This window comes from Periplaneta americana, chromosome 6, assembly GCF_040183065.1.
Source record: "Periplaneta americana isolate PAMFEO1 chromosome 6, P.americana_PAMFEO1_priV1, whole genome shotgun sequence".
Taxonomy (NCBI): domain Eukaryota; kingdom Metazoa; phylum Arthropoda; class Insecta; order Blattodea; family Blattidae; genus Periplaneta; species Periplaneta americana.
In genome coordinates this window covers 53446623-53469453 of record NC_091122.1, presented here as the reverse complement: position 1 = coordinate 53469453, position 22831 = coordinate 53446623, and the positions used below count along the sequence as shown (strand labels likewise).

General features: G+C 37.4%; 1 protein-coding gene across 6 annotated transcripts in view; it reads right to left on the bottom strand.

Moving 5' to 3' along the window:
- Nucleotides 1-22831, bottom strand: part of trio (trio Rho guanine nucleotide exchange factor) — a 2234512-nt gene that overhangs the window by 1561851 nt on the left and 649830 nt on the right. For all 6 annotated transcript variants that reach the window (XM_069828117.1, XM_069828118.1, XM_069828113.1 and 3 more), the window contains one exon: nucleotides 17942-18134. In XM_069828117.1, the coding sequence (XP_069684218.1) occupies nucleotides 17942-18134 (193 nt within the window). The remainder of the gene's footprint in view (nucleotides 1-17941; nucleotides 18135-22831) is intronic.

Here is a 22831-nt window from a genome sequence, read left to right as displayed (position 1 = left end):
GGGCAGTAAGAGCACTAGGGAACCCAACTGCCTAGATAAGTTGTGCGGACAGTATGCCCCTGCATTAGAACAGAGCATCTGTTTTGTACGGATGTCTGTATCCGCTTGAGCTGTACTGTGTACTTGTAAACCCCCTCCACCCCATCCAGCTACGTTGCCAAACACCCAATATTGTAAACTTTAATAATTAGTTAAATATTGCAATTAGAAAAAAATGTGAGGACGTTTTTTCTTCCTTATGACATGAACAATCATCAGTTAAAATAATGGCACTTATACCCCTTACACCTTGTATATGCAACGCTGCAAAGAGTAGTAGTGCTCATTTAGGCCATTGCTCCGTAGTGGGGGTGAGTGTAACTCATCATCCACTCCGCAAGAATTCCGAAAGGAGAATGTAAACAAAAACGTCTCATGAGATACGTTTCGATCCATTTGCTATAGGTCATATCTGGGCGCTAATAATTCAATCGAGTCTTTGCAGACTACTCCTTAACTCCCCGCTATACCTTCCTCATCAGAGACAGTTATGTTTCTGATCAATACGAGTATACAAGAAGGCAAGCAATGTTGAATGACGGATTATATGAAGCAGGCATCATAGCTTTCGCCTCTCGCTGGTCACTTAAAATCCACCACTGATACATAGTGCCTTGCTGTGCGTTTGTTTCTAAAGCGGTGTAAGCGAAAAAGTGATAGGGGGGGTATCTCCTTTCCTTTTCTCTCTCCTTTAGCGCTCAGGGCAGCTGTAGATCAAAACGTAAAGTAGTCAATGAATTAATTACAAAAATTATTTGGCCTTTAATATTCTTTATTACCATAGAACCTCTTTAACTCTGAATGTAATACCAAGAATGTTATTTAACATTCATAATATCTGTTGTTTTCTGTGCTTTTTACGTAATTACGAAATAGTAAAAAATGTACGTTCTTATAAAACAAAACTATTTCCATTAAAGATTACTTTACACTTGACGTAAACTGAACATAACATTATTACCAATACACATTCTGTAACTCAATCTCCATTTAAGTTATTATCTTTGAAGATAATTAGAAGTAAATTAATTATGAAAAGAAATTAAGTTTACTGTAATGTTAAATAATGTGTTAAGTTTGAATAATTTCAAAAGACAAAATTGTTTCGAGCCCGGGTATCGATCCAGAGATCCCTCGCTTAGCACATGAATATTCTACAGACTGAGCTACCCCAGAAACCATATACGACACCGTCACAATTCTTCCCTCTACATCCACACAACTCAAATGAGCTGACAAGACGCCAGAAACCCAACTTTTAGTGCACACAATTCTGTGTGACTTAAATTGTAGCTTTCTGTTAACGTACCTCCAGTAACGAATATATTATGCAAATCTGGCTTTCAGATAGAAGGTCCCTGTGAAGCAGACTTGAATAATTTCCCTTGAAATTATTCAAGCCTGCTTCACAGGGAGCTTTCTATCTGAAAGCCAAATTTGCACAATGTGTTAACTATTAATTATGCAAATTTATATTTTATTTGAAAGCTTATTACACATATGCAAAACATTAATCTCTAAACGCTTAAGAATGAATATATTTTAGCAATGAAATATTTACTTCATATGTTCAAATTCTACCAAATTTTCTTCATATTGTGCCGGTCTCCAATTACGAGATATTCAACTGGAAACAAAACTGGCTGTCAAGGCTCGGGCAAGATGGCTCACCCGTCAGCATCAGACTCACAAATCCCACCCAGGTCACTCATCAAATTGGAACAACGACATACAGGTTCACAACAGACCGATGCGAACTGTTCAGGAATCCTTCACGCGTATGGCTCTTGAAAATCCGCCAGCCAATCAACACTGTCATACAGCTTATCCAATACGACAGGATCTAACGGGTCCCGAGCTCCAATCTCGTCAGAGTAACCGTTAATCAACTGTTCTTCACCTCGGGAGGTACTATTTGCTATCGGAGCATCAATATAGCCAGTAGGTAAATGTTTCGTGCATCCGTGAGCAATACCTTCAAAACTATGTTTCCGATAATCAATATTGTGCTCTTAGAGCAAACAGCCATGGCAAACATGACAGCAAGCAGCCACGTCGTCGTGAATATTCATCACTGGACACATCCGATGAACTTGGCAACCACTGTTTAAAAACTTGGCGAGATCCAGGCCAGACAATGTACAGAACCAGAAACAAAATTCAGGTGGTTCAAATTTTGTTTCTGGGCCTGTACACCCAACGTGAGGCGAAGAGCGGAAATTCTTCCTCTTCATGCAGTATTTCTGAGCAGGTAACAAACACTTCATCTTTATTGGTCACTTTAGCTGCTTGACTTTGACTCATTACTGCAGAATGCCGTGTTTTATTTTCAAAACCTCCCAGCGACACGATTTTGAGGAAAAACACGTCGATTTAGTTTTCGAGGGGTATGGAATTGAAATGGAAAGTCCAGGATAAGAGAGGGTTTGCAATTGAACGGGTTACATCAGCTGCTTGACTATGCGGATGACGTGAATATGTTAGGAGAACATCCACAAACTATTAGGAAAAACACGTGAATTTTACTTGAAGAAAGTAAAGAGATAGGTTAGGAAGTAAATTCTGAAAAGACAAAATACATGCTTATGTCTCGTGACCAGAACATAGTACGAAATGAAAATATAAAAATTTGTAAATTTCTACTCTGAAAATGTGGAAAAGTTCAAATATCTTGGAAAAGGAGTAGCAAATTTAATGACACTCGGAAGAAAATTAAACGCAGAATAAATATGGGAAATGCCTGTTATTATTCGGTTGCAAAGTTTTTGTTATCCAGTCTGCTCGCAAAATACCTGAACGTTTGAATTTATAAAACAGTTATATTTACTGGTTGTTCTGTATGGTTGTGAAACTTGGACTTTCACTTTGAGAGAGACTGAGAAGCTAAGGGTGTTTGAGAATAAGGTGCTCAGGAAAATATTTGGGGTTAAGAGGGATGAAGTTACAGGAGAATGAAGAAAGTTACACAACGTAGAACTGCACGCACTGTATTCTTAACCTGACATAATTAGCAATACTAAATCCAGACGTTTGAGATGGGCAGGGCATGTAGTACGTAAGGGCGAATCCATAAATGCACACAGAGTGTTAGTTGAAAGGCCGGAGGGAAAAAGATCTTTGGATAGACTGAGATGTAGATGGGAGGACAATATTAATATGGATTTGAGGAAGGTGGAATATGATGGTAGAGACTGGAGTAATCTTACTTAGGATAGAGACCGACGGCGGAGTTATGGGAGGCGGCAATGAATCTCTCGGGTCCTTAAAACCATTTGTGACGAAGTAAGTAAGTATGAAATTTAAATTTAAATTTTAGGGAGGGGGCACTATGACCCAGCACTGCGACCTTTCATGGTCTATTTCGCTAACCCTCAAGCTAGGCGCATTCCCAAACCCACACCGGCTGACTACACTAAGGTTCGCTGCGTACCCAGGTTTCGAGCAGACAACCGTATACCCCTCTCAAGACTTCATCTCCCTCTATTTTTACTATTGTAGATGATAGATTTATTTTATTGGGTTATTTTACGACGCTGTATCAACATCTCAGTTTATTTAGCGTCTGTGTGAAATGAAGGTGATAATGCCGGTGAAATGAATCCGGGGTCCAGTACCGAAAGTTATCCAGCATTTGCTCGTAACTTGCCCCTACCGGGATTCGAACCCGGGCCACCGGACAGACGCACTGACCGTTACTCCACAGGTGTGGACTGGATGATAGATGAAATGAAGGAGGGAGGTGGAGAGTGTTGGTGGGATGATAGAGGAAAGTGGGATTGAACCGGACCAGCTAGATGGAAGGCCAGTGGCTAGCACTGTAGCCAATAACGGCATATTTATACACGGTTCAGCACCTTAGATCATCTAGCATGTGTAGGATCTTACGATATTTATCAGTAAGTCGTGAACTGTTGCGAGTCTGTTTCTATTGTAATTCGTTATAATTGGATTGTATTCATTTTTAACCCCTGTAATTGTATTATTTGTTCATTAAATTAGAAGTTTCTGGTTCTATTTCAGAAATAAATGCACAGAATTAATCTTTTACGGTAGACGGATAGGGTTTATCATCCCCTTTAAAATGATGTGAGAAGATGGAAGTATTACTCGACCAAGGCCAGTGGAGCCGCGGCCGTAATGTGAACTATCGCGATGCGGTATTAAGAACGTAGGAGAAGCAGCGCCACGACTCCGGGGTGCAGGACTCCACTGGCCTTGGTCGAGTAATACCAAAAAAAGTAAAACAGATTTTTAAACTGATTAAGGGGATTCGGAACACCTCATCCCTGTAATATTAAATTTTCACCACTTCATGATCAATTTTCTCGGAATATTCTAACAATATTTTTCTACATTTTAACTTCTAATTTGAAATACAAACTCTGCAATGCTTGGGAAAAGTGGTATGTCAGTTGCCACAAATTTTTTTATTGATTTATTGACAACTTACGGAACATCTGCTCGCCTGGGAAAAGAGACATAAGTATTTCTCCCATTAGAATAATTCATACAGAAGAGAATCAAATCGACATAAACCAGTGTGAAGGCAGTTTTTTTCCTTCTCCTGTAAAATTAACATTTTTGACTTGTGCTACTTTTCCCGAGCACTACAGAACTATACCCAGTGCACTGCGTAGTAGTGGATCAAGGTCACGTACAAACGTACAAACCACGCACAAATCACTCAACTGAACTGTGAACTGAAGCACTGGTAATCCCGGCTGGATGGGCGGGAGTCAAGTGGAGGAACAGAAAATTTAATCAGCAGTGGTTTTGAACTTCCCTCTCGAAAAGTAAATTGACGTCCTTTTCCTCAAAATCGTGTCCCATGCACTTGTAAAATTATTCAAGATGAGAAGTTTTGAAGTGAACATACGGTAGGTGTAAGTTTCAATTCTGTCTCCCTAGATATGGCCTATTCAGACAGATAGGCAGTATGCCATACATACGCTAATGTGGTATTTATTCTTATGTTTTTGGAATTGTGGTAGTCGTAATAATATTGGTGGTGCTGAAGGAGAACAAGAAGTGGTGGTGGTGGTGGTGGTGGTGGTGGTGGTGATGGTGGTGATACGGTGGTGACGATGGTTTTCGATGGGTCGGTAAACAGACATCAATGTTACGTACAGTCAACTTCGGTTATAGAGAACCTCTGCGGACTAGCATATTTCGTTCACTATATCCGAGGTTCACTAAATCCGAAGTGTCTGTTTTTATACTATTGACGTTGCTATACATACAGTATTAATTTCCACTTGGGACAGACCTCGTTAAATATCAGTAATAATGTTCGCTTTATCTTCCAACTTAAACACTTTACGCTTCGACATTCTGAATGTTTACAGTTCGAAACTAGAATCTAATCTGACCATGTAGGTAGTAAGCACTGACCGATTTAGCACCTCTTCCCACTAGACGTATGTGTACTCGGCCTTGGAATTTCCCTGGGTTCACTTTTATAAGGAAGGGTTGAGGGCCATTATACTGTAATCCTTCTTCTAGTTACCCTTTGATCATCACTCTACTCCCTTCTACAAAAGAAAACACTTTCTCTTGCTATTCTTCGAATAACCTCTTTCACAGGAATCAGAACTAATCTTCCTTTATCCCTCACTGCGTACACTATTCTCTTTAACATGTTTCAAGCTGTCCAGGAAGCTGAACAACTCCTTTGTCTTTCAATGCATATAACGAGTAGAAGGTTTGAGATTTTGTTCTGAACATACTCTTGGAAGTTTAGAGGAGAAAGGGGTTCCTAAATTACTATCTTGGTCATTTTAAAATTACATTTTCTTGGGGAAGTTCTAGTTTTAGGTTCACTATAACCGAAGTAAAGGTTCACTATAAACGGAAATATTAATGTACTTTTTAATGTATGCGGGTCGGGACCAACGATTTAGGTCCATTACAGCCGAATGTTCACTATATCCAGAGTTGACTGTATTTAGGACGAAAGTCGTAAATCGGGAAGTCGTAAAAGAGAGCTCGGTTATCATGGACGAGGATGAGTAGCAGAAAGGAAGCAGAATGTACTGTGGATATTGCATCCGCCCGGAAACAGTGGCTGGCTAATTGAGTGTCTTTACTGCTAGTCGTTTACCAACGATGTAAAAAGTTCCCCAATTGGATAAAGACGCTAAACTCCAAACACAAAGCAGGCAGCTCTACAGAAGATACGAACCAACACATTGGTCGAAAATGACACGGTCTCAGCCATACGACACGAGATGAATCGGACGAGATTCTCGGTAGCAATAAAAATCATTATTATTTTTATCCACGGATTTACACCTATCTAGCCTCTTTCGGTCTGAACATTAACTTCGTCATCCTCTAAAATGTCTGCCAATTATTCTATTGCTCAGTCTTACTCGCGCGGTATACGCCTATACAGTATAATTTCATTCCTAATTCATTAGTGCCGTCTGAGCGCCAGCTCTGACACCGCGGCAGGAATGCGGCGTGGAACCAGGAAGACTGTACTACACTTGCTTAGTCACGTCTCCCCGCTCCCCACTTCCTCATACGGCACGGTTTCAGAGTTGGTGCTCAGACAGTATTTGAACTATACCTAGGAGAAAGCAAGATTTGGACATAACATAGTTGAATGCAGCACAATTTGGAAAAACACAAATCAAGAAAACCATTTCCACATTTTTTATGTTAAAATAAGATTTTTTTTCACTACTTAGAATAAATATTTATAGTATGCCTATAAGGTTATAGGCCAGGAGAACCTTCTGAGTGGAAATCGTGCTGATGAAGCCCAGAATGTTGAATCAGATGTTGACTGTTGTGGTGAATCGGACTCTGAATCAGTTCATTGTGTTTATCGGACTTCTATCATTTTTTTTTTTTTGAGACAGACCCCACAAGAAGATGATGACCACTCATTTTCACTCCCAAACAAAATATAGGTAAAAAAAATATAACGTATTTGTCTCAGAGCACCCTGTTAACCGAAGATATTTTCTTATACCATGAAAATTAAACATTTTTATTTTGTCTTCCTCCACCCACTACTTTAATATTATTTAAATTTGGTGTCGATCTCCTATCTTTTTAAGCACATTTTGTTTCATAAGTTCAACTTGAAAACGGTGTCTCTTTTAAAGACATTGAAATATAATTTTTATTACAATTGCTTTTATGCCTGAGGACTTTCAGAATGACCTCAATGTTCTATCAGTATGAGCCATTTTACACATAACTTAATATGCAACACACACATTTACTTTTGATTAAACACTCAACAACGCAGCACATTCAGAGAACACCAATACAACGCGACGTATATTGTGACGGAAGGCTAGCCTCGTTTCGTACAGAGATGTAGCGAATCCATACTTCCTTTCCGGTCTCCCCTCAAGCTTCCGAATCAAGGTCGTTGCCATGGCTTCTCCCACAAGCCTCGCACTGGACTCTGAACAGTGAACTTAAAATATGAAAGGATCGGAGTGCAACCAAATGTTGCGATACATCGTTATTAGGAACTTATAGAGCTCTCTTACTAGGTATAACAGGCCTAACTACAATTTTTTGGGTAGGCTAAGCCTCAAAAGCCTTTTAAGAGCTTTCCCACTGATCAAATTACAAAATTTGAAACTGAAAGTTCTCAAGCATTAAAGTAATTATGGTAAAAATTATATTTCAATATATTTATTTGTTTTAGAATGTTTGACTAGAAAATATAAATTACATGCATAAATAATATCGCTGAAAATACTGAAGCAATGGGCTTGAAACTTCTTGATACATGTAACAACATATTTAGTAATAAACATGTGCAATTTACAGATTTTGAGGAGTATGGAATGAAGATAAATGCCAACAAGACGAAGACCATGGTCATAGGAAGAAAAGTAAAGAAGCTAACTAAACTTGCGAATTCTAAATGAGGCAGCAGAGCAAGTGGACAGCTTCAAATACTTGGGATGTGCTATAAGCAGTAACATGAGCTGCTGCCAAGAAGTCAAAAGGAGAACAGCAATGGCAAAGGAAGATTTTAATGCACAAAGGAGCACTTCTGCGGACCTCTGGAGAAAGAACCAAGGAAGAGACTAGTGAAGTGCTTTGTGTGGAGTGTAGCATTGTATGGGGCAGAAACATGGACATTACGACGAAGTGAAGAGAAGCATTTGAAATTTGGATATGGGGAAGAATGGTGCGTGTGAAATGGACAGAGTAACAAACGAAGCTGTGTTTGGAAATAGTGAATGAAGAAAGAATGATGCTGAAACTGATCAGAAAGAGGAAAAGGAACTGTCTACTGAAGGATGTACTGGAAGGAATGGTGAACGGGAGAAGAGTTCGGGGTCAGAAGAAGAAATCAGATGATACACGACATTAAGATACATGGATCATATGCGGAGACAAAGAGGAAGGCAGAAAATAGAAAAGATGGAGAATGCTGGGTTTGCAGGGAAAGACGTGCCCTTGGGCACATTGACTTCTCTTCCAATTACTGGTATATGCCTGTGGAAAATTTCGCAATGAATGGCTTAACTCTTTGTACTTTCCGAGATATAGGGACCTAAATTACAATACACACACACACACACACACACACACACACACACACACACACATATATATATATATATATATATATATATATATATATCTGTGTGTGTGTGTATTGTAGCACGCAGCTATTTAAAAGACAACCAGGAACATTTAAAAATGTTGAACATATCGTCGTTGTTCCTGCAATAAATCATATGTGCAAAATATAAAATTTTTCAGTAGGAAGAAAAAACACATTTATTCATCCTATGGCGCTTGAATTCTTACATATTCGAAACAAAGAAATAATATTACATGTAGGAGAATTTATTATTTGCTGTATAACTATTTAAGTTATTTAATAGAGAAAAAAAATCTGAAAATCGATAAATATGTCACATAGGAGTTATTGCAGGAACAACGACGATATACATAAAACAGTTCAGAATTTAATGGAGAATTTCTTTTGTAAAAATCTGTAAAATAGTTTTTTGGTCACTTAACATACAGCTTCCTTAATATATATATATATATATATATATATATATATATATATATATATACGTACTTCGAAGACGCGTTTCAATATTCTCGCCGTCTATATCAGGTTTAGGAAGTAACTACACGCTGGCAGAAAATCTACCCCCTCTTCAATCGGAGCCGCTCAACTCGTAACTGTACAGCAGCCATCCATAAACCACAGCTTCCGCTTCACACATCGATGTACCACATATCGATTGTGGAATGTATATGGACTTATCCCCATCGGAATCGAACGCTATAGCTTTGTATCCTTAAGCGGCATAAAACAGAACAAAGGCAATAATAGCGCGTACAATTAAAGTTATTGGTGTAGAAAATCGCAAAGTAACTGCTGGTTTACAGCGATTAGAGAGGAACTCAAATAATCAGAGGAACAACGGTGCAAATTGTTCCCTTTGACACCGGAGCGATAACTTATACATCCGGTCGACTGTTTCCGGGTCGCTGGAGGCGGCATTCATTCAGAATCCCAGTAAGCAAGCAGCATCTGCTCCCGAGAGCGAGGTAATTCAATACACACCCGCCCTTTCATCTGGTTTCATTCCCTCTCAAACCATGAGGGAATACCTATTCTTCTCGTCCTACTCTTTGTCTTCCTCTTTCTTCTTATCGTATTCTCTTACTTCTTATCCTTCATTTTCTTCTTAATCCTACTATCTGCTTCTCTTCGGTCGTCTTCTTATTATTCTTTTTCGTTTTCTTATATTATTTACCCTTATTTTGTTACCTGTAACTTAATTCATCTTTCTTCTTAAACTTCTTCCTTACCATTAATTTACTTTTATGTACGCTATGGTCTCTTTTCTCTTCCTTTTATTCCTTCACTTCTGACACATCTTCACCTTCATTTCTCTTCATCATTATATTCTTAATATCATTCTTATTTTATTTCCTTTTCACTTTCGTATTCTTTTTTCTTCACTTCTCCATCAATTCCATCCATCTTTCTTGATTCCTTTAACATAATAATTATCTCCTGATTCTTATTTTCCATCTATATTTTCTTCCAGTTTCTCATTTTAAGAGGGTGGAGTGACAAAATCTTCAGCATTTTCAGTAAAAAAAATTGCATTTTCGATTTTAGTAAAAAATGAATCCGCAAACTCCACGAGAAAATTTGTATACAGGGTTGATTACATAGAGTACAAAATAATAAAAATAAACATTTGATTCGGTGTATATTTAAAAAAAAATAACCGGTAGTTCGGTTATTGTGAAAAATAACAGGTTATCGGGTTAAACCGGCAAGCAAAAATCACCGGTTAACGGTATGAAAATCGGTATGGCACAGTTGCGCTTAGGCATGGCATAGTTGGGCCCCGAAGAAATCAGGTAGCAGAATGGACATGGCATAGTTGCGCCCCGAAGAAATCAGGTAGCAGAATGGACATGGCATAGTTGCGACCCGAAGAAATCATGTAGCAGAATGGACATGGCATAGTTGTGACCCGAAGAAATCATGTAGCGGAATGGACATGGCATAGTTGCGCCCCGCGGTCAATTGGGAAGCCTAGGCATGGCATAGTTGCGCACCGAAGAAATCAGGTAGCAGAATGGACATGGCATAGTTGCGCCCCGCGGTCAATTGGGAAGCCTAGGCATGGCATAGTTGCGCACCGAAGAAATCAGGTAGCAGAATGGACATGGCATAGTTGCGCACCGAAGAAATCAGGTAGCAGAATGGACATGGCATAGTTGCGCCCCGATGGGCATAGTACACACGAAAGTGACTGTCATAAAATAAATAAATTACTTAAAAATATTACAGTGATAGCTGAATTGAAATCAGATAGGCTTAACATATGATCAATTTTACTATTTAAAATAACACTTTTTATCGATCACACACAATAAATGAACTACATTTTTTTTGTTTGTACATCGATATCTTAACCCTACCGTTCAGGGTTTCGAAAATTGAAACTTAGAACCATTGTGAATTATTAACTCTTTACCCTTTTTACTAAACTTAACATTCATTTTAAATCAACCTCACAGACGATGTGAAAATCACTATAATAAAATGTCAAGACTGCTAAGGCCCAATATTCCAACGGCTCACTCATTTGAATATGTCAGTTAATAAAGTACTTCCAACTTCATGGTGTTCATTTTTACGGTAGGCTATCAATAATCACTGCATGAACAGTACAAAAACAGTTAATAAAGTACTATCAACTTCATGATGTTTATTTTAACGGTAGGCTGTCGATAATCACTGCATAACAAATAGAAAAACAGTCAATAAAGTACTGCCAACTTCATGGTGTTCATTTTAACGGTATTGATAATGAGTATTAACTCGAATAAGAAATCAATAAGGTTGGTTGATTACGAGGCTCGAGTTTCCGTAGTGTCTTTTTCTCTACCTCTTTCATCGGGGCGCAACTGTGCCATGCCCCTTTTCTCTACCTGATGGGAACGGGGCGCAACTATGCCCACAAAACAGGGACCCTTTTTTATCTGCTGCATCTTATCTGACCGTGGGGCGCAACTATACTGTGTCCATGAAAATAACCGGTTATTTTGATAACCGGTTATATTTGCCCATCCCTAAGCGAGACTTGTCCGTAAGTACGAATATGCATGAAGAGTTACGAGAGTTTCTGCAGGAAAAGTTACAAAAGAGTTTCGTGAACAATTTCCCTAAGTGCCAGTTCTAACTCACCCCGGGATTCACAAACTACTGGGAATAAAAAACGATAGGTTGAGTGCTGAATAAAATAGCCGAAACAATCCGACAATGTTAACACGTGAAAAGCTACAAAGTCATTAAATTGCATAGTGTAAGTCCTGAGATCCCGCTACCAGAATCGCTTACTGCAATTATTTGTTTCTTCAAACGGTGAACAGTGCGTGGTAGCCTATCTTAAACTCTCAATTGTTAGTGTTGATTCCTGTTGAAAATTTCGAGCACCTATAAGATAATGAAGTTCTGTTGAAAGAGTGGGTGAAGAAAGAATGATGCTGTAACTGATCAGGAAGAGGAAACGGAATTGGTTGGTCACTGGCTGACAAGAAACTGCCTACTGAAGGATGCACTGAAAGGAATGGTGAACGGGAGAAGAGTTGAGAGCAGAAGAAGATATCATATGATGGACGATATTAAGATATATGGATCATATGAGGGGACAAAGAGGAAGGCAGAAAATAAGTAAGATTGGAGAAAGCTGTGTTTGCAGTGAAAGACCTGCCCTGGCAGAACACTGAATGAATGAATGAATTAATTAATTAATTAATTAATGATGTAATGTACTACAACAGATTACTTTTTTAATTCTATTTGTTAGTAATAACTCTTCTTTCCTACACGTAAAATAGGTACTACAATTTTTGTTTCTAGGGCAAAACTTTGCGAAAATGCAAAACTTCTCAGTAAATGCATAATGCTGATGATGTCAATATGTTAGAAGTTACACAAGCATTAGGGAATTTTACTTGAACCAAGTAAGGAGATTGGTTGGTTTGGGGAGAAGAAAAGTAAATGATTATTACTTTTTTTTAGTAAGTTATTTTACGACGCTTTATCAACAGCTTAGGTTATTTAGCGTCTGAATGAGATGAAGGTGATAATGCCGGTGAAATGAGTCCGAGGTCCAACACCGAAAGTTACCCAGCATTTGCTCATATTGGGTTGAGGGAAAACCCAGGAAAAAACCTCAACCAGGTAACTTGCCCCGACCGGGAATCGAACCCGGGCCACCTGGTTTCGCGGCTAGACGCGCTAACCGTTACTCCACAGGTGTGGACCTATATGATTATGTCTCGTGACCACAACGTAATACGAAAAATGAAAATGTAAAAATTGGAGATTTATCCTTCGAAGAGGTGGAAAAATTCAAATATCTTGGAGCAAAAGTTACAAAAATAAATGACGCTCAAGAAGAAATTAAACGCAGAACAAATATGGCAAATGCCTGCTATTTTTCGGTGGAGAAGTTTTTGTCATCCAGGCTGGTTTCAAAAAAAATCTGAATGTTAGAATTTATAAAACAGTTGTTCTATATGGTTGTGAAACTTGGAGACTCTCACTTTGAGAGAGGAACAGAGATTAAGGTTGTTCGAGAATAAGGTGCTTAGGAAAATATTTGGGGCTAAGAGGGATGAGGTTACAGGAGAATGCAGAAAGTTACATAACGCAGAACTGCACACATTGTATTCTTCACTTAATAGAAATAAAAACATTAAATCCAGACGTTTGAGATGGACAGGGTGTATAGCACATATGGGCGAATCCAGAAATGCATATAGAGTGTTAGTTGAAAGATTTCAGGGAAAAGACCTTTGGGGAGGCCGAGACGTAGATGAGAGTATAATATTCAAATGGATTTGAGGGAGGTGGGATATGATGCTAGGGACTGGATAAATCTTGCTCAGCATAGGGACCGATGGCGGGCTTATGTGAGGGCGGCAATGAACCTGCGGGTTCCTTTAAAGCGATTTGTAAGTAAGGTAGAATCAGTGCTGAAATAATTATGGAATATTACATGGCAATATCGGATCGTCTTTGTGAAACCAACTTTTAAACTAAACATATCCTACATGCAGGTGGAACTCATTAAGCATCAATCAATAAATCAATCCATCAGTCAATCATCAATCAATCAATAATACCCTTAATACCGTCTCCGTGCTTCGCAAATTCCGTTTCGGCTGGCTGGAATTGCAATCCAGGGATGCCAACGCCTTTGCTATTTGTTCAAATTTGCGCAAGTTGAACTGTTCCACAAATAAATCGTGTATTGAGCGCAGTGACAGCCATCTACAAGTACTTGTTTATAACTCGCACACTTGAACTGCAAGGACATCAGATTAGCGTGAAGAGCACGTGCCATTCACAATACTGCGTGATGTAAACACACCCCCGCTCGCCTTACTTTTTGATATTTAGGAAATGAAATGAAGTTTGTAGGACATTCACCCTATTGAGTTTACTTCCTACTTGAAACTTTCATCATTCCAAGCGCCCTTCAAGCTGTCAGGGCTTGACAAGAGCCTGCTAAATCACATCACAGAGTCTCTCCAGTGCTGTTATGATTGAATATACAGAGGCATAGGCAGGGAATTGTGTTCAGTAGTGACGAAATTTCTGAGAGCTGTCAGCTTGTTTTAGTAGTGTTGGACTGTGACACCTTGGCCTGTCTTGTCCATGGAATTGTAATAAGCAGACATCGGAAGTTCATGGAAATGCATATTTTTATCGGAAGGTCGTAGGATTTGCCTACAACTCATGATATCTCCGTTTCAAACAAAATCATGGAAGTTGAGAGAAAAATAAATGTGTATATGTGCATAGCCTATTTCATTCTTGCATTATCTATACACTTTCGTTTACCATTTCTAATTCATGTATTTAATTTATAACTGAAAGTCTTTTTGTGAGATTATTAATTATTAATTATTAATATAGGTGTTCCCCAAGGCACAGTTCTAGGCCCTATTCTATTTTTAATATATATTAATGACTTATTAAAATTGACTTACTACAATACAATGGTGTTCACTATTCTTATGCAGATGACACAGTTAAACGTTTTGGTGGAAAAACCTGGTATGATGCATATAATAACTCAAATAATGGACTTAAATTAATAAAAAAAAATGGTCTGACATAAATTATCTTTGTATCAACGAAAATAAAACCATAATTATTCCATTCTCATTATCTGAAAAATGTAACAAACCTCCTACATCTATATTAAGTATTAAATTACATAATTCTGATTGTTGTGTTATACAGTGTAAATGTCCGATTATTAAAGAGTTCTCTGAAGTTAAGTATTTAGGCATAATTTTCGATAATCATTTAAAATGGAACCAACACATTAATTATCTTTGTAATAAATTACGTGAAATAATATATTATTTTGTTTGATTGAGGAATTACTTGTCAATAAGTTTATTACGCACAATATATCTAACTTTATTTCAATCAGTAATTATGTACGGAATTATAGGATGGAGTAGCTCATTTAAATCCAATTTTAATCCACTTTATTTATTACAGAAGAAAATAATTAAAATATGTCTTCATAAACCTATTGATTTTCCATCTATTTCTTTTTTTTTAAGACTTTAATGTACTTAACGTAAGACAAATTTATTATATTGTATTAATAAAATTCATACATAAATATCGAAATAATTTTGAATTGTATTCTCATAGTTATGAAACAAAAGGTATGAATTCTTTAAGATTGTTTGAACCAAAATGCAACACTGTTACAGTATTTAATCATAGTAGTAATTTAGGCCCAAAAATATATAACAAATTTATATTTAAATATCCTAATCTTGTCAATTCTAGTAGTTGTAGTATTAAATTTAAAAAGTTATGTATGGATTTTATAAAAATTGAAACATTGTAAATTTAAATTTATATACTACGGGTATAATTGCACAGTAGACATAAGACAAATTGTATTGTATAATTATTAATTTCAATTCAGGAATCCGCCCCTGAGCACGAGTTCTACTCTTTCAGGGGCGAGCTAAAGTTTTTCTGTATATATTTTATTTTATGTTACAATTATTAGCAAAATAATAAATAAATAAATAAATAAATAAATAAATAAATAAATAAATAAAATTAACATCTAATTATAAGCCACTCCTCCTACTACCTCTTATATTTGTTCTTACATTATCTACAGGATGATACAAAAGGTCGTTTACAACGATTGAGGAATGGTAGGGGAGGTCAAGAGGAACAACTTTTTATGTAGGAAAATTCATGTACTTCGACTGTTTTGCCGCTAGGGGCGCTGATAAGGTGGAGCGGTTAGGGGTCTGGTAGCGCGCATCCTCCATGATTAAAGGTCATTTACAACATTGGTGTCATTGAAAAAATGGAAAAAAATGTTAATAAAATTTCAATATTTTTTCTGTTTCACTAAGGGTGAAATATTTAACTAAATTTTGCTTTAGAATTTACAATATAGGCCTATACATTACTTGATGACTTATAAAAAATACAACGTACGAGTGAAAATTGTGGCAAGTAATATGCACCTGAAGATTGAAGTACATTTAGCAAAGTAAGCAAACAAGTTATCAGTTAGGGCAGTGGTAACGGGTAACGGGTAAGCAGTGCATCATAACATGCCCCGTCGTGCAGCAGGAATAGGGAGAGAGCATACCCGCCAGCAGCCACGGATGAAGTCTCTTATCTGCGGGTAAAAGACGTCAGCCCGAGGGTGCACTGTGCTGATGACCGCTGAGTTAGGGCCTTTATTTTGCACTTGGGTTATAAATTAATTAGTTGTATTGTGTATCACTGAATTCAGAAATGATTTATTGTATGAGCATGGAAATTTTTACTGCATTCTGAACAATAGAAGACTAGAAATGTTGAACTAAAATCTTGTATTGAAATTCTTTAATCGCACAGGCATCACTATCCAATTCCCTTAACAATTTCATCGGATTCCTCCTAGGAACGACACGACGACGTGGAAATTTGAAATTATAACGAGATAATCGCTACATAATGACAACTGAGTACCTATTAAAAAAAATGTTTCCACCACAAAAATACGAAGTTCAGCATTCCATTGGTCCATTGTTACAAAAATAGCATATGTTACCCAACCGTACAATGAGTCGCTTACGCGACTAATACCAAATGCATTTTAAAGATCGTAAGACCTGTCTTCGGACAGTTGACTGAACAACAACAACAGGTTCTCATAGCCTACGCCAGCCGTGGCGAGAACGTGACTCGCGAGACATTGTGGCTCGCAGTGATAGCTGTGAATTTCGCTTGCTTCTAACCTCTACCAACCCCCACCCTCTCACTCACTGGAGTCAAACGCCGTTTCATTTGTATTTGTCTCTGACCTGCGAGTGGCATATGTCTCTCTCCAAACCATGTACGAAAGTTCCAAGTAGGATACGAGGATGCATTTTTTTGCTGTCAATATGATGAGAATATTAAATGTATGATTTGTTCACAAGTATTACGAGGAAAACTGTTGTATAACATAAAACGGCATTATACTACATGTTACTGATGAAACATTAAAAGGTTAAGTGTTATTGTTGTTATCATCATCATCATCATCATCATCTCTGTACGTCGACCCTTTTCAGCAGATGTACGAATAATGCGGTTAGCTCTTCAATTTGAACTCAGTGATTTACTATGTGATGTCAAATGAAAGCTAGATGTAAGGACTTCACAAGTGTTGAACTTTCAAATCTTTGTCAAAAAATAAATATCCGAAGCTTCGTTCTTTCGCTTGCTCTGTTGAAGCCATGTTCGCTACAACTTACGTTTGTGAAAAATTATTTTCAACAATTAAAATAGTAAAAACCAAATTTAGATCACGACTGACATACAAATATCTTCGTGATCAACTACGACTGGCAGTAAGTGACATAATTCCTGATTTTGAAACTTTGTCGCAGAGACATTCTAAAGACAGTTAGTTTTAGATTGTGATATTGTTCATTTATTGTTCATTTCTTTCTTCGTTATACGTACTAAACATTAGTTTGTAGCCTTGTACTGTATAAAATTATATTTAAGTGTTTGACGTAAGGAAAATGAAAATCGTTAATAAGACAGACAGTTCCTTCACATCTCCTCCATAGGTGCTATGTACGTTGCAGGTTACACAGTGGCTAGGCGCATGATTACATTGTCGCCACCGCTGTAGAATACTTCAATTAAATAATAATATATTCAGCGATTCCCAACGTTATTGGTGCCATTAAGTAACGAGCTCAAAGACGGCTTGTCTACTCACCTCGAACTTGGTGCCATTAAGTAACGAGCTGAAAGACGGCTTGTCTACTCACCTCGAACTTGGTGCCATTAAGTAACGAGCTGAAAGACGGCTTGTCTACTCACCTCGAACTTGTACTTATGGCTGCCCAGCGAGGTGCGTTGTTTCTGCCAGAAGTTGTCGGGCTTGATGATGTAGGCAATGTGGACGGAGCCGGGGAAGTGCTCCTGCAGCACCTTGAGGATCGGCTTCACGGTGCTCCACGTGGCACCCCGCATGTCGATCACCACCGTGAAGCCCTGCTCTCGCGCCTCGTCACTGCAACAATCACGTGTCACATCAGACAACAATGTCCTGATTTTACACGAGCAACAGACAAACTCAAAAATCACAGTAACTCAGTTCCAATGCAACTTAGGAGTGTAACTTAGGAGCGAATTTGGAAAGAAAATACGTTATAATCTCTAGTCAACTTTTGGACGAAAGCTTGTGTAAACAAATTCATCCTTTGTGATTGATGGAATGCTGTAGAAGTGTAGAATAATCTAAAATATTCAGGAAGTTAAAAAAGTATCCAATATTTCAGGAGGTGATTGTATATATCAAAACAAGAAAAAAGTCTAATAACCATGCGTCCTACAACACATACTTTCCGAGATCTGAACACTTGTTCATAGGAGGTGCTCAATGTGACGTCCATTTATGGCAATGCATTTTTCTGCCCTACAATACAGCAGGCTACCAGATAATCACACCGTAGTCGACACCCCTGGCATGGAATTGGTACTGATACGTCGCAAGGAATACTGAAAACAAAACTTTGGTTGCGGATATGAGAGGGGTTCAACAGAGATGGTGTTGGGAATTTTCGTAATCAGCATGTGTGGGTTGATGAAAATTCCCATGCAGTTGAAGAAATAGGCATCAGCACATATTCTCAATCAACGTATGGGCAGGCGTTCAGATATTAACTGGGGCTCGTTATCAAGGTTTTCTTATTAACCTATTGCCTACCTTACTGAAGTATGTGCCATGTCGGCAAAGACTACAGATGTGGTTCATGCATGATGGCACACCAGCACATTTTTTTCCGCAATGAGGGAGAACACCTGACGCTGACATTTCTGGACAGCTCGATTGATTGGGGAGGCCACACACCTTGACCTGCTCGTCCCCCAAACCTAAATCCTCTATACTTTTGGTTATCAAGAACAACCACGTCAATTTCAAAGAGAGCATGATTCCTTATGCCGAAGGACAGAGGAATACACTGCAATGAATGGACGTCACACTGAGCACCTCCTATGAACAAGTGCACAGATCTCAGAAAGTGTGTGTTATAGGACCATGTTTATTAGACATTATTTTCTTGTTTTGATGCACACTAGCACCTCCTAAAATATAAGATACTTAGTTAACATCCTGAATGTGCAGAGTATCCCGAAATTCGCGCACAAGGGCTACATCATAAGCAGACATCGGATTCTAGGGCAAATGCCTATTTTGTTTCTTTAGGAGAAAAGTAAAAATAATTATTAATATTTGTGTTTCATGGAAATTGAAAGGTATTCAAAGAGTTTTATAGTGCCCTAAAATGCCCTAAAACGGTTATTAGAGCCTAATTTGTTAATATTCGCCTAAAAATGCCTAACTCACTGTAAAGTTTCGCATTTTACTCTTACTTTTTATAATTTATACATGCATTCACTGCGAAATTTTAGGCATTTAAAAAGTGGAAAGTTTGCTTCACACCGGCCATGAAACCATTGATAAAGGAAACAAAATGTTTTGAATCTCACGACACTCGCAATATATTTCACCGAATTTAACATGTTTGGAGGCATAAATGCCGACAAAGAATCAACCTTAGTTTTGAAGCAGGCAACAATCACAACATGTGCTGCTACCGATTCAGAGATATACTATACTATAAAAATGACTGTTTTCGGTCTGAAACCGATTAGCTGTACTGCCCTTCAGAGTGTCATAAAATCACAATTTTTGGAGAAAGAGTGTTTTTGAAATATTTATGAAAAGTCGTAAAACTGCGAATTAGTAGGGTAAACCGTTACAAAATATTTAAAAGAATGGCCCTCCTAGTGTTAACACTACCAGGAAATGCAACAATAAGTGGAACTTTGTATTTTTGTCCAATTGAATCTCAATAACAACGGTTCATTTGAATGCTCGTTAACAGTTGCTCTTTCCCTCACCTTATTTGTGTTGAGAAGTTTTGAGCGGTAGGACGTTTTCCTGTGAAGTTTAACGCGATAATGCCGAAAAATATAAGTGCAAAATCTACATTGATCCGGCAATGGCTAACAGAATATTCAGAATTCACTTATGATGGAAAAATAATATTCTGCAAGATTTGTAGCAAACAGGTATGTAACAATAGTTGAAATATATAAATTCTATTAATTTTAATGAGTAGGCCTATAATATTTATACATTGACTGAGCTATCCTGAGGTATAATTATTTTTAAGACCACTGCATATTTTCTTATTTTGTTTTCTTATGATCTCTGTAACAATAAGATAGGGTTAAACAGAATTTCTTTGCTTATTTAGACTACGATAAAGAATGTTATATTTTCTTATTTGCCATGCGACTTTTGTCTCACTGTACTTCAAATAGGAATATATATATATATATATTTGTCACGACAGCACCGCTAAAAACACTATATCAACCTAGAGAAAGGAGCTGAACCAACCCTGACCATCAGAGTATAATTGATTTTGTATGTCTCAACCCTGAGATTCATTTTCTTGCCTGCCAGCCACAGAAGGATAATAAAACTATTGCCAAGAATAACTACATTTTCAGGCTGGCACCGTCCTTTCATGGCAGAATACCACAGTCTTGTGTAAACAAATCTTTTTGCTTCCTTCAACAATTAAACGAACTTCACTATTAACTCTAGATTTTATGTAATGCAAAGTGTACGCATACTGCTGTATTGAGAGTGGTATACAAAGCTACAGCAGCCCAAATAAAAAACTTCTAATGCCTGCGGTAGTACCAACGGTTACACAGTAAACAATACAACGGGTTGGAATTTAAATTTTTATTTAGAAAACTTTATATTTCATCCGAAGCTCGGGGATTAAAACTTGCCATAGGACATTAAATATCATGAACATAGCTTCCTTCAAAGGAAACAAAGCCCTGTCATAGGTTATAGCATATAAAATGTGTCAGTCTTTTCTTTCCCGTCAGCAGCCTTCGGGGCAAATGTGTCTCGTGCCAATTTAAACAGCAGACATTTCTGCAGTACGTATCGCGAGGTCTCTGGAGTATAAAGAAGACTGGGGAAGAAAAGGATAAAAAGAAGAGCAATATGAACAAAGCGAACTATGTAAACAGGGAGAGAAGGATGACGATAACACGAGTGGCAAGAAAGCTATGGCGACACAACAACCAGAAGATAAAGCTGTGAACTATAATATTGGATCAAAGAGAAGAACTAAAGCAACAAATGGAGAACTACAACAGAAAATAAGTGCTACAGGAACAAATAATGGAGAACTAGAGGAATAGGAGAGGAAGTAACAAACGGCAATAAAAGGTATAGAAGGATTCCAACAGGACAAGAGCAGAAGCAGGAAGAAAATTGCAACAGGATAACTACAATAAGAGAAAGCGGCAAAAGAAGGAACAAAATATTTGGAGAACAACAGAAGTAAAAGAACTATGGAAACAGAAGAAGAATAGTAAGACGATAAGTACAGCATGCAACAGAATGAAAAGGATAACAGTAATGGCGGGATATCATCAACAGAATAAGAATAAGTTACAACACCAAAAAAAATGAACACAAGAACAGTATCAGAAGGAGAAAAACAAGATCAGGAGAACTACAAAATTTAAAAGAATGAATACAAGAATTACAACAGGAGGAGAAAACAGCAACAAAAGTACTGCAACATCCAAAAGAATGAAGAAATGAACTACAACGGAAGCAGCATAACAACGGCAATAGAAGAATAACTACAACTAAAATGAAGAAAAAAGCTACGACAGAAGAACTATAATATACAAATTATTAAATAAAGAACTATAACTTAAGAATAGAAAAGGAACTACAACATCCAAAAGAATAAAAACTATAACGGATTAACTATAAACACAAAAGAATAGCAACAGGAGGACTACAACATCCTAAATAAAGAAGATAAAAACTGTAAGATTCAAAATAATGATAAGAATTAAGCCTACGAAGGAAGAACATAACAAAAGAACTATAACATCCAAAACAATAGAGAAGAACTATAACAGAACATCAACAGGAGAACTATAAAACTCAAAGAGCTATAACGGGACAACAGCAAAAGAAGAACTACAACATCCATCAGGACGAAGTGAAGAACTACAATAGGGAAATGACAGGACCAGAAGAACTACAACATCCAAAAGATAAAGAGGACAACAGAATAATATCAACGGAGGATCTAGAACATCTAAAAGAATGAAGAGATGAACTACAACATCCAAAAGAATAAAAACTATAACAGAATAACTATAAACACAAAAGAACAGCAACAGAAGAACTACAGTATCCTAAATAAAGAAGATAAAAGCTGTAACATTCAAAATAATGAAAAGAATTAGGCCTACGAAGGAAGAACGTAACAAGAACTATAACACCCAAAAGAATAAAGAGAAGAACTATAACAGAACATCAATAGAAGAACTATAACATCCAAAGAACTATAACGAGACAACAGCAAGAGAATAACTACAATACCTAACAGAATGAAGTGAAGAACTACAACATGGGAATGACAGCACCAGAAGAACTACAACATCCAAAAGAAAAAGAGGACAACAGAATAATAACAGCAAGAATGAAGAGATGAACTACAAGATCCGAAAGAAAAAGAGGAGAATAGACTAATAGCACATCTACAACATCTAAAGAATTAAGAGATGAACTACAACATCTAAAAGAAAAAAAGGACAACAGAATAATAACAGCAACGGAGGATCTACAACATCTAAAGAATGAAG